Genomic DNA, 12669 nt, shown 5'->3' on the forward strand with positions numbered 1-12669 from the left:
ACCTATCTTTAAGAAACTCACAGTTCAGAAGCAAACTATTACAAAATATTTGTTACAAAGAACATGTATGAATAACCCACCGACATGGACAACAGTGTGGGCAGGGACTGTGGGGGGGGGGGTGGGATGGGCAGAGGAGGGCAAAGGGGGAAAAATTGGGACAACTGTAATAGAGTAACAATAAAAGTGATTAAACTTTGGTGTGTTATATTCAAACCCTTCTCAATTTGAAAAACAATAAACAATCATCGACTATGAAAGGGAGCTCTAGACCATGCAAATCTGGACTATGCTACTTTTCTACCCTGGCTCCCACAGTGTTGATGTCCAGCTGGGCCCTGGTGACCTTTGCCTTGCCTTACCCCAAACTGTCTCTTCTTCCCAGGAGGCTTTTACTCACTTTCTGAATTTTCCTAATCTGGTCAGAGAGTGTATCTAACAGGCGAGTTTTCAGGAAGTCCATCACCTTGACCACCCGGCCATCAATGTAGCAACTGGAATAAAAATAAAATAAAAATCAGACAAAATCTCAAGCAGGAGACTACATATACTTCACTAGTCACAGGTCTCTGTTGCCTGAGAAAGTGGCCCAGGATTCACTTAGGTTCTTATATTCTAAAAAGTTTGACCCTGGATTTTAGACCCTGGGTCAAACTGGGTGAAAAGTTTTCAAATAAATAGTATACTTCATCTCCTTCTTCTTAACAATTTTATTACATTTATTGGGGTGACATTGGTTAACAAAAGTACATAGGTTTCAGGTGTACAATTTTGTAATATATCATCTGCATATTGTATTGTGCATTCACCACCCAAAGTTCAATCTCCTTCCATCTCTATTTGTGGGCTAATGTGATTTTTTTTCAATGTTTGTCCCATGAAACTACATTTCTTGCTCTATAGGAATAAATAGGAATTCATAAACAAATTGGGTAATGGAGAAAAGCTTACATTTTTGCCCCAGGGAAAAAATTTAACACCCATCCAATGCCACCCCTATCTAGATCTTAAAGTACTAAAGGTATGTGAGAAGTTTGAAAGAATACTTAAACATTTTTATAAGTTTCTACACCTTTAAACAAGAAAACAAATACCAACCACAAAAACTTGATTTAGTATGGTGAGTGAGTCTCAAAGATTTCAGCTTGAGTTCACCTCCCTGGGCAAAGTACCTTGTGGTCAACCTTCTTGTACTACCTCCAAAGTAAATGAGTGGTGAATGAATGGATAAACAAACAAATACATCAGTCAGATAGATTGAAGTCCAGGAGCCTTCTCCTAAAATAGTAAGAAGGCACATGTGGGTGGGTTGGTGAATAGGTTTTGTTAGGTAGCTTCAGTGAAGCATCAAGTTGTGCTACTGATACTGTGTTGTGAACATTTAACTCAAAGAGTTCTATCTACTTTATGAGGACCCTCTTTGTGAACTCTTACTCTAAAATCTAAGCTGATACTGGCCCAGGGTTAGGTGACTCAACCCTCCCCACCCCCAACTTTGCTAAATTCCAAATTAAATCAATTTAAATCAATGCTTATGACTTCCAGGTGTCTTTTCCAACCCAGTTCTCATTGGCTGAAGGCTAATGACAGATTTTTCATTTTTAATGACACCAATCTATCAGTACACATTATAGAACCATGTGAAAATTCTTTTTTAATGTCAAATTCCCATACCAATACATGATATAGTAGAATGGTTATTTTTTTTTTAATTATAAAGCAGGTGTTCTGGTTGAAGTGAGGGTGGGAGATGAACTTAACCCATTCAGCCTTCTCTTTGGCTTCTCTCACTACCTCAGACATCTCCATGCAATCCAATATTGGTGTTTTGGAAAGAGTATGGGTTTTGGAGCCAGAGATTTGTGAGTTCAAATTCCAAATCAGGTATTTCCTATCGATGTGATCTTGCACAGGATAGTTGGCCTCTATCAGCCTTAGTTTTCTTATTATTAAAAGAGAGGTAACATATCTACTTCTCAGTATTAACTAAAGTTTAAGCACATAAACCTGAAGTGTTTGGTGCACAGTAGTAACTCATTAGTGTTTTTTCTAATTTCTCTAATTTTCAGCTCACAAAGACAGGGTCATAAACAACATGGGACTGATTAAATTAGTGTGACTACAGAATTCTAGAAGTGGAATTGTATCAAAGGGTATATGCTTTCAAAAATTTTCATGGTTACTTATATTAGGGAATAAAATAAAACAATGACATGACCTTTCACCTCATTCTTGGTGTAAATGCTAGACTCAGATCTAATAAACATTTATTATGTACAACACAGAGGGCTAGGTATGTCCATGTTCATTACCTCCTATTAGTACTTCACTGTTAGCACTCTTATTTTTTTTAAAAAGTTATTAGACAGCATACTACATGAAAGCTAGGCATATTAAAACATAGTGCTAAAATTTAAAATAATTTATGAATGTTCATCTAACACACATTGAAAATACTCGAACACTTGTTGCTATCTTACATGATGACTAGGCATATGATAAAAGTGCACTGTAATTAGTGTTCTGTTATGTTTTAATCAAATATATTACAGTTTCCTCTTTTTTCAGTTAGCCCCCAGTAACTATTTCAAACATGTGAGTTTACAAATTTTGCTGGCAACACATGCAGTTAAATACTTACTGAGATAAAAAACGCCAGCTGTACTTTTTCAGTTTGTAGTGTTCCCTATGAACACCCTCCTTGTCTCACAAATCCATGGTCCAGGGCTGAGGGCCCCTTCACTCTTACCCTCCCCTTCCTTTTGTTTTTTTTTCCTCAAGTATACAGACCTTGGAGTTAGAAAACCTTGGTTCAATCCCAGCTTTGACACTCATTATTTATATGATAATTGGGTTTCCCTTTATTTAAAATCGAATTAAAAAGAAACTATAGTATTTCACAGGGTTACTCTACCAACCAAATCAGAAAAAAAATCTGGGCTCAGAATCTGGCACATAAAAGGGATCAATAACCAAATCTAGCAACCAGGTTACTTAAGAGCCCAGGGTGGCACTAACCTGGATGGAAAAGCCATAGGATGGCACGAGCAGGGGAACATCCGCCTGGGGAAGGAGAGTACGTTCATCCACTGTAGGACTGGGAATGATGGAAGAAGGAGGCAGCAAGAACAGATATTACCAGTAGGGAGGCAGAGCGGGGATGGAGAGGGCTGTGATTACGTTGCAAAAACAGGGAGCTTGAAAACACCTGTATGGTCAAGCAGGTAAGCTTGCTTCATCATCCCTGAGAAGTGATCATCTAGGACAGGTAACCCACTTTCATCTACTGCTAGTACTCTTCCACTGGACGACAGCTTGAAGCCATGAAAGGCTCTTTTAACATGGGTCTAAAATTTGCTCCCTCTTACTGTCCACTCAATAGCTGTTTTCTTAGACCCAAGAAATAGTTCAATTCCTCCTTCACTTAACATGTAGGGGAAGAATTCCCATAAAATCTTTGGCTTTAGCTTTTTAGAGCCTATTCTTGGCCCCACATTTAACCTAACAAGCTGGATTCAATCATTCTCAGTTGGTCTCAGGCTATTTCTGTGGGCTGTGAATTATACTGGAACAGGGGAGAGCTCCAGGCAAGAAACAAGTGTGACAAGGTTATCTTATCTCAACAGTGTAGGTAAGAAGGAATCTGGGTCTAGTAAGGGAGGTCATGGAAAGAAGTAAAAGCGAGAGTCTGTGAAGAACTAAAATAAAATAAAGCTCTGTGGAGTGTTAAGAAAGAGAAGAAGGGGGTGAGTGATGACTGAGTTTATGAGAGAGAATGTTGCAGAGAACCCTGCTGCCAAAGGCATGCAGGCCAGTCAGACTAGGTTGTAGGTTTGTCAAAGGGGATGAATGACTCTGCTTGAAATATCAAGGATTCAGAGAACATCAAAGAGGAAAGACACAACAGGTAGTTGGAGATATTAAGGAGGAGGTACAGAGAAAAGTTGAGACAGGTAATGGTGACCTGGGTGTCTTTTTCAGTTTATAGGTAATCAATCCAGCCATGGCTATAGATGAGCTCTCCAAGAGAATAAGGGAAGTTGACAGAGATATCAGACACCCTCTAAAATGCTTCTCAACCATGGCCCTGGACATTGCCTCTACATTTGGCCCAGTTAAGAATCTATTCCTTCCACAACCTGACCAACACAGTGTCTTTTTAATAACCTCAGTCTGAGTCAAATTCACATTTGGGTGTCAGAGGAAGCCCCTCTGTTATACTGAGAAGTTTCAGCAACTTTCATTTGCAACCTTTCATCGTACTATGGAAATAGGAACTTTGGTCCCCCAGAATTCTGTATTGATTTTAAGAGGACATAATCTAACCACAGGTATGAATCTGATAAATACCTAAGCTCTTTTCTTGGGTACCTTTAAACAGGTAGCTTTCTGTACTTAATCTTCAGAAGCTGCTTAGAAAACATTCAACATCAACAATCTGGTTATTTTAAAAATTCCTGCCTGTGACAGAGCTTTCTTTCTCTGATAGCGGCTGCCTGTAGTAAAGGACCCAGCATATCATTTAGATTATTTGGATATGGAGGAGGTGGAGTAGCCTGTGGTAACCACTTGGTAAGAGTTAACTGTTAAAAATGAGGACGAGGGTGATTTCTCACTAAGACTAGGTAAAAGAGGTAGAATTGGATTCCAATTGACTACCTCTCCAGTGACTAAGGTGCAACTCTGCGTTTCTCTGCCTTTCTCACTGGGAATGATAAAGCTGATTCTTAGCTACCAACCAGTCTCTCCACAAGAGCTAATTCATTTAGTAATGGCTACAAAGGTGTCAGTAATCTAAATAAATCAGAGAGGAAAGGAAGGATGGAATGAAGGAAAGAAAGAAGGGAGAAAGGAAATTCATCATTTAGAGGTACTTCCACATAAACCCTGGCAGAATGGTTGGTTCTAGCAACACTAAGACTGGTACATTTAGGTAAATCATAGTCCTCCTCCAAGCTCTTGAAATTTCAGCATCTGTTAGGATCATACCATAGTGGCTGAGCTACTCAACTAAAACTTGAACCCAGGAGAGACTGTGCTGAAATGTTGAAACCTTTCTGTGGAGACAAATTGTCTGGCTCAATACCAGCAACCTTCGCCCCTTCTTCCACTGGTCTGTAGAGTGGCAGATAATACCAAGCACACATCTGGGGAAGCAGCAAAGATGACAGAATATACAAAGTAAATGGAACCACCTGTCAATTAATTCACCAACTCTCTTGCCTTCCTTAGTTTTAAATTTTATTTCCAGTTTAATATATTTCATCTTCTTTAAAGTTTTGCCCTTTATATGGACAGTGATGTGGGAATTGACTATAGGAAAAGGGGGGTTAGGGGTAAAAGGGGAAAATTGGGACAACTGTAATAGCATAAACAATAAAAATTTAAAAAACAAAAATGCACATAAATGACATTAAAATATAAGAATGAAAAATCACTGATAAGCCCAACACTGAGAGAGAGAGAGAGACTCACGTTAACCTTTTGCTGTACACCCTTTTGGAGTTTTTCATAGTAAATACATATAAAATTCCCCACAATTAGTTATTTTAATAACTTATTCCAGATCCTAGTCCATTCTCCGAGCATATAAACTTAAAACTGTCCCAGACTAGACTCCCAAGCCCACCTCACTGGGAAACTGTCAGAAATACTGGAGACTCTGGGCTTCAAGTCATCGTACTCTGGCTTTAATTCCACTCTGTCCATTTAGGGATCCTCTGCCAGGGGCAGGTTTCATCCCCTGTCTGTCTCTGCCAGCCAGGTTTTAACCCTGGTTCCCCTTCCCCCTTCTCCATGTCCCTAGATTCAGTCCTCAGCATTGTACTACAATTAGCCACTTATGCCCATTAGCCTCTTAAAACATTTAATGAGGAGAGTTTGTTGGCTCCAGTGGCAGCTGGTTTTGTTTACCTGGCTCTTTACTTTAAAAGGAAAAACCTTTGCCCCTTATTATCTGACCCCTTCTTTTATTTCAGGTAATTGCATTAGTGCTGGCTTCCCAATGCTCAGGAATTTCCGGACCTATTTTGCTGCCTGCTGCTTTTAGGGAGGAGGGGCAGTCAGCTCAGAATTCTAACACCCAGCCTGCTGACTGGGCAGGTAATTCCATAAAACTGGGGCCTTCCCCACTGAAGGGGGGAAAGCTTGGATAATCATTAGAACAACCCTGTTGACCTATAAAACCTATTCTGACACCTTGAAGCCAAACACTGGAGAAGCTGACTTGGGTCTCTCTAAAGCTCTGTAAATCGTATTCGTTCCTCCTCCAAAGGACCTCACTCTGGCTTCCTGCTGAGCACATTCTTCACACTTGCCTTTAGATTTTCTTTCTGAGGCTGCATTATTCTCCATCTTTGCAATGGGTCGTCAACCCTCCTATCTTGTGCTCAGAGCTACTTTGGGCAAGTAAAGCTTGGATGAAATGAAAATTACTACAAATTTTTTTTAAAAGATCCTACAGAATATAGATGCTTCTTTGAATTTCTTAAACCGGTTCCTATAAACCCACACAGGAGTCACCCAGCTGATTACAAGGTTGAGGTTCAGGAACTTCCAAGAGTTGGTACTTTAAAAAGATGTTATCATTGAAATATGGTAAAAGTAGAGGTCAGGTTTGTGGGCAATTCCAGAGGCACATAATGTGGACTCAAAAACTACATTTAATGAAACCATGTCTACTTGTATAATCCAACCCACAGTGAGCCAAAAGGGTGGCCCTTAGGCTTAAGAGCTGTTCTAAGAGCCCCATTTTCTTGATCTTTTTTCTGTCCTAATTCCTCGCACACTTTTGGTCCCAAGTCCAAGTCATTCCTCCCATGAACCCAGTGTATGTGGAGAGACTGTCTCCTGGCAGAGGCTCAAACAGCTGGCCCTTGTTGCAGTGCTGAGGAGGGCTCTACAATCAGCCCATAAGGACGGGGTGGAAAAGCCACCTGCAGCTCCAGCAAATGGAGTGGGCTCCAAGGAGGGCACCTCTGGGAATTTTCAGTCCTAGCAAGTGATGGCATCCAAAGTATGGACAAGAGTGGGTCCGTGTGTTTTGGGGCTGAAACTTAAACAAATTGTGGTACATTCTTTAAGAAAAAGGAATCAAAAGTACAAAACACAAGATTAGTTACAAAAGTAAATATTTATTTAGAATGACAAAATAAATCACAACAAACTCCCAGAATCATCTCCAACCCATTTTGTTTTCTCAGAGCTCTTCACGCAATTTACCAGAAATGCTTACAGAACAATGCTTCCTGATAGCATCTGCCCCTACCCCTTTAACTCCCAGCTAGCGTAGCCAGGTTCCAAAATGAGGCAGATGTCTGGGAAAAATATCTGCCCCTCTGAGTAATCTCAAGGGATACTTCCTGATTTCATTATGCTCCTCAGAAAAGGGCAAACATATGAGCAAATATAGTCTTTTTCTCTATAATGACATTTTGGCCAATGGAGCCTATATATGACAGTGGTCCTGTAAGATTATAATAGAGCTGAAAAATTCTCATCACCTAGTGATATTGTAGCCAGCTGTAACATTACAAAACATTATAGTACTCATGTGTTTGTGGTGATGCTCGTATAAACAAACCTACTGCACTATTAGCCTTATAAAAGTATAGCACATACATACAATTATGTACAGTATATAATAATAAATGACTGTTATCAATTTATGAATTTATTATACTATATTATACTTTTATCATCATTTTAGAGCATACTTTTTCTACTTACAAAAAAAGTTTACTGTAAAACAGTGTGTAACAGTATGCCACATTACTCTGGCAGCAGCCTCTCACATTTCATGTTTACCTAGTTCCTTGATTACATCATTTTCTCTTGTGCTTGATTTAATCTACTTTTGTTTTGTACAGTGAGTAACATGCTCCTAGACTTATAGCATAGGAGCGACAGGATATACCATATAGTGTAGGTGTGTAGTAGGCTATACCATCTAGGTTTGTGTAAGTGCATTCTGTGATGTTCACCTAATCATTAAATCGCCTAACGACACAATTCCCTGTTGTTAATGGTGCATGACTGTACTTCATATTCTTGTCCCCGGTAGGTAAAGTGTTGTTTTCCCCTGACTTCTTTCAAGGTTTTCTCTTTTTCTTTGTTTTTTGGCAGTTTGACCATGATATTTCTTGGTGTAGTTTCTTACTATTTACACTATTTGGTATCTATGAACTTCCTAGATCTATGTACAGTATTTTGCTTTTGATGAATTTTGGAAATTTTTCAGTCATTATTAATGAATTACTTTAAGCCATTATTACTTCATTGTTGTTTTTCTGTGTTCTTTTTTATCTTCCATGTATTCATGTTCCAATTATGTATGTTCACACTTTAAAAATGTCCCATGGTTCTTGAATATTCTGTTGTTGTTTTGTTTTTCACTTTTCATTTCAGTCTGAAAAATTTCTGTTGACCTATTCTCAAGCTTGCTGATTCCTAAGATGTGTCGGGTCTCCTGATGAGCCCATCAAAGGCATTCTTCATTTCTGTTACAGTGTTTTTGATTTCTAGTATTTGCTTTTGATCATTTTGTAGCACTTCCATCTCTCTGCTCACATTACCCACCCATTCTTATATATTGTGTACTTCTTCTATTAGAGCCCTTAACATATTAATCATAATTATCATATTTTGCTGTGTATAATGCACACTTTTTTGTTTTTTGAGGGAAAAATAAGGGTGTGCATTGTACGTGGAGAGTAATAATCCTGTATCTATATAAATGTTTTTAATTATTTTATTTATACTTATGCATTAAAAGTGCAACTCTAGAAAGCAATAGTAATAGCCATATGCAAAATAATACCCTGAAATACTATAATTGGTTTTGTTTCCAAATATAAATAAATTGAATTAAAAAATTAAAATGCAAGATTTTTTTCCTGAAAATTTGGGCTAAAAATGTGGGTGTACATTATACACAGGAGTGCATTATACATGGCAAAATACAATATTTTAAATCTCTGTATAATAGTTCCAACATCTGTGTCATATATAACTCTAGTTCTGATGCTTGTGGGGTTTTTTTTGTTTGTTTAGACTGTGTGTTTTTTCTTGCTTTTTGGTATACTTTGTAATTTTTTGTTGAAAGTCAACATGCTGAATTAGGAAATAGAAACTGAGATAAGTAGACCTTTACTGTGAGGATTTGGGCTAGAAGTTGGTCTATGTTATGTGTTTGTTGTAATAGTAGGTACCAGAGGCTTCAGACTCCTCTGATGTCCTTGTTTGTGACTCATCTCTTGACTTTGGCATCCCTAATTACTCTTCCTCAGGGAGAGTATGTGTGTTGCAGCTTTTTAAGCTAGCATTCACTGTTATTATATTAGCACCCTGTTGATATGGTGGTTGAGTAAAAAAGAAGGAAATTGTTCCCTAATTTTATGATTCAGTATCAGTCTTTTATTAGGTCTGTATCTCTGGACTATAAATGTCACTTTTTAAGCTATTCTTTCTTAGGTGAGACAGGAAGGATAGAGGGGTTAGAGTGAGAGGAATGCCTTTCCATAAAAGGGATAAGGCTCTGGTTATAACTTTTCTCTTAGAGAGCTGACATTTGTTATAGAGAATGCTCTGATCATATTCCATAATGATAACTCTTACTCTCCCCTGGCCAGAGCCACTAGGGTATTTTTCTTAGATTCCACAAAAGTGGAGGATGAGAAGCTAAGACTGAAGCCTCCAGGAGTTCCTTATTTTCAAGCCAGTCCACACTAAGTGTCTCTCTATAAAGTCATTAAAAATACCACTTACGTGTTCCTACCAGTTATGGTTTCAGTATTTTCTGTTTCAAGTAAGCAAATTTTGGTGGCAAGCCTGGATTAACCTGTCTTTCCAGATGTCAGGGTGTTGGTTTGCCCTGCAATCATAATTCTCCAAGAAAAGTTGTTCATTTCCAAACTGTTCATCTTGTTTGTGTTGAGTGAATAGGAATAACAATTTGCAAGCTCTTTACATGTTGTGGCTAAAACCAGAAGTCCACCAAAAGAATTCTTATGCATGCTAGCACTGATCTTTTGGCAATACTTGCATTAAGCATTGTGTTGAGAAATAGCCTTATCTCCAAAGTGCATTGTCAGTTAATGTGCTAATGTGATCAGTTAGTAATGTCTGTCCATGGTAAGGAGAGTAAGTAATTAAGGCACATGTGCGACATATTTGCTATTTTTGACCAAGATGATTTTAAGGCCCTTTCCAGATCCAAGGCTCAAGTTCTCCTCTTTGACACAGAGTCAGATGATACCATTGGGTGTCCCCTAAACACATGTGAGAATCCTATATTTCATTTGGTACTAATTACATTGCTTTTGCATATGATGTCATCCAACAGATGCACACAGGAATATATACAAAGAGAAAAGCAAAACAAAATGACTTGCCCAAAAGTCTCTTGTAAGTTTCCTATTTGAGTTTTATTTTCCACACCATCATTTGTTTATGAGATTGAGAAATTACTTTTATTTTGTACTTCCTCACTCTGTATGCCATACCTTTTCCTTAATGTAGGTTTTGCATCCATGTCTTTGAAAGAACAGGATAGGCAAAAACTGTCTATATTACATTATGTATGTATGTGAAATAGCATCCACGTTAGCACATAGTAGACTTTTCAGAGGACTTACCAGAAAAATTTATCTCAAGGCTTATAATCAGAAAAATGATGTTTCTATAAAAATTACTCTTGTTTTTGACTTATGGACACTAGATTTTTGTTTTCCACTTCACTTTGGTTACTTGGAAACAGAATGAAATTTATAGCCTGTCTCTAACAAGAGAATAAAAAAAGTTCATAAACATTTTAGTGTTAACCTTTCTCACTGCTTTATTGTCCTTCTAACGCTATTTTCTATTTACTCTTACTTCCTCACTTTTTTTTTTATCATTTTGCTACTGGACAGAAAAGTGGCCAGAAGGAAGGTTGAGAGAAACTGAAAAAAAAAAGGTACTCAATAATTCACAAACTATATAATTAGCTCTCTCTATATACAAAGCAAAGCAAAGCAAAGCCTCTTAATCTTATTTCCTGCTTTATTTTCTTTTCTCCAAGATCAATCTTTTATTTTATTAAATATTTGGGAAAGTTTCAGTAAGTCATATTCTCTTACAAAGTTTAATAACACTCTTTGTCAGATCAAATGTTTTATTTGATGCAATAGTTTGAGGTTGAATTATGAATCTATTAACCTTTAGTTTGTCATAAATAGATTTCCTCTTCTAAAAATTTGTAGACATTTTTATGTTTTCCTGGGGCTAGAGTTGGTTCTCCTATGTGGCACCAAGAGTTGGTAAGGACTGAATTAATATAATCAGAGCTACCTGGTATTTCCAGAATATATTTCCTCAAAGATCACAGTACTTCACAGATAAACTTAAGGGATCTTTCTGAATGAGAACAGGGCAATTTTGCTTTCTTATTTCATAATGAAGAACAGTAGTCCAGGGCTCCACTACAGGACATTTAATGTGTGTGTGTGTGTGTGTGTGTGTGTGTGTGTGTGTGTTGGGTGTGAGGGGGAAGTAAAGAAGTGGAGGGAGCCTTGGTGCCATGGAGAGATTGAGAGGCCCACACTAAGGAAAAGGTCTATATAGCCTTGCCCAGTGGTCAGCAAACATTTATGACTGGGGGCTATGTGGTCACTGTTGCAACTTCTTAACTCTGCTATTGTAATGCAAAAACAGTCATAGACGATAAAAATTGGTAAGCATGGTTGTATTCTAATAAAACCTTTTTTATGGAATTTCATAAAATTTTCACATCACAAAGTATTATTCTTTTGATTTTTTTTTCAGCCATTTACAGATGCAAATAACATTTTGTAGGTTGGCTGGCCATACAAAAGTCCATGATAGGCTGGGTTTGGCCTGCGGGGCATAGGTTGCTAGTACCTGCCACACTAGACAATTAAAATTCTCTACAGCTAGAAAAGTACAAGCTACCCCATTGAATTAAGCATTATTAGCAAGATTTTCACAATTGATTCCACAATTGACACAACCACCACTGGTAAGGTGAATATACCTATCTCTAGTATCTATCTGTAGTAACTTCCCACTTAAAGTATATGAATTGCCATCATAGAAAGTATGTTAAATGTCAATTTCCTGGCCCTGGGTGAAGCCCTTAAATCTATATTTTTAATCGGTATCTCAGGTAATATGATTTGTGAGTAGATCCAGACTTTGAGGATCAGCGAATTACTGTACATTATTAGATCCTCTGCTTATACAAAACAAAAAAACAAGCCCACCAGGTCCCCAGCGACAAAGAACAAATGCTCAAAAAGAGCTCAACAGAAAAGAAGGTGCTAAAAGTATACTAGGTCTTCCAGCTCTAGTTTCCAACAATTGTATAAATCTCCAGATCCTTCTATTTCACTCTTCCTAGTCTAAATAGCTTCCTTCTCTGTGAACTCTTCTAACCTACTGTGCCCACAATGATTTATGGTAATATAAAGTCATGAATCCAGAAACAATCCAGGGCCATATCACCCACTCTAATCTAAAATGACTTCATAAAAATGGAATTTGGACTTAAGTAAACACACATGACTGAGTAGATGCTAGGAATCCCCCATCTAATCTTAGACATGTAGAAATGGGGCACAAATAAAAGAAAGAATATTAGTTAAACTTGAAATGAAGGTAAATCTCCAGCTA

General features: G+C 37.8%; 1 protein-coding gene across 1 annotated transcript in view; it reads right to left on the reverse strand.

The window, feature by feature from the left end:
* Window positions 1–12669, reverse strand: part of HPSE2 (heparanase 2 (inactive)) — a 639760-nt gene that overhangs the window by 149351 nt on the left and 477740 nt on the right. The window contains exon 7 of the mRNA XM_045854405.1: window positions 401–494. Within this exon, the coding sequence (XP_045710361.1) occupies window positions 401–494 (94 nt within the window). The remainder of the gene's footprint in view (window positions 1–400; window positions 495–12669) is intronic.

Source organism: Phyllostomus hastatus, unplaced genomic scaffold (genome assembly GCF_019186645.2).
Source record: "Phyllostomus hastatus isolate PE091 unplaced genomic scaffold, TTU_PhHast_1.1 phas_scaffold_1066, whole genome shotgun sequence".
Classification (NCBI taxonomy): domain Eukaryota; kingdom Metazoa; phylum Chordata; class Mammalia; order Chiroptera; family Phyllostomidae; genus Phyllostomus; species Phyllostomus hastatus.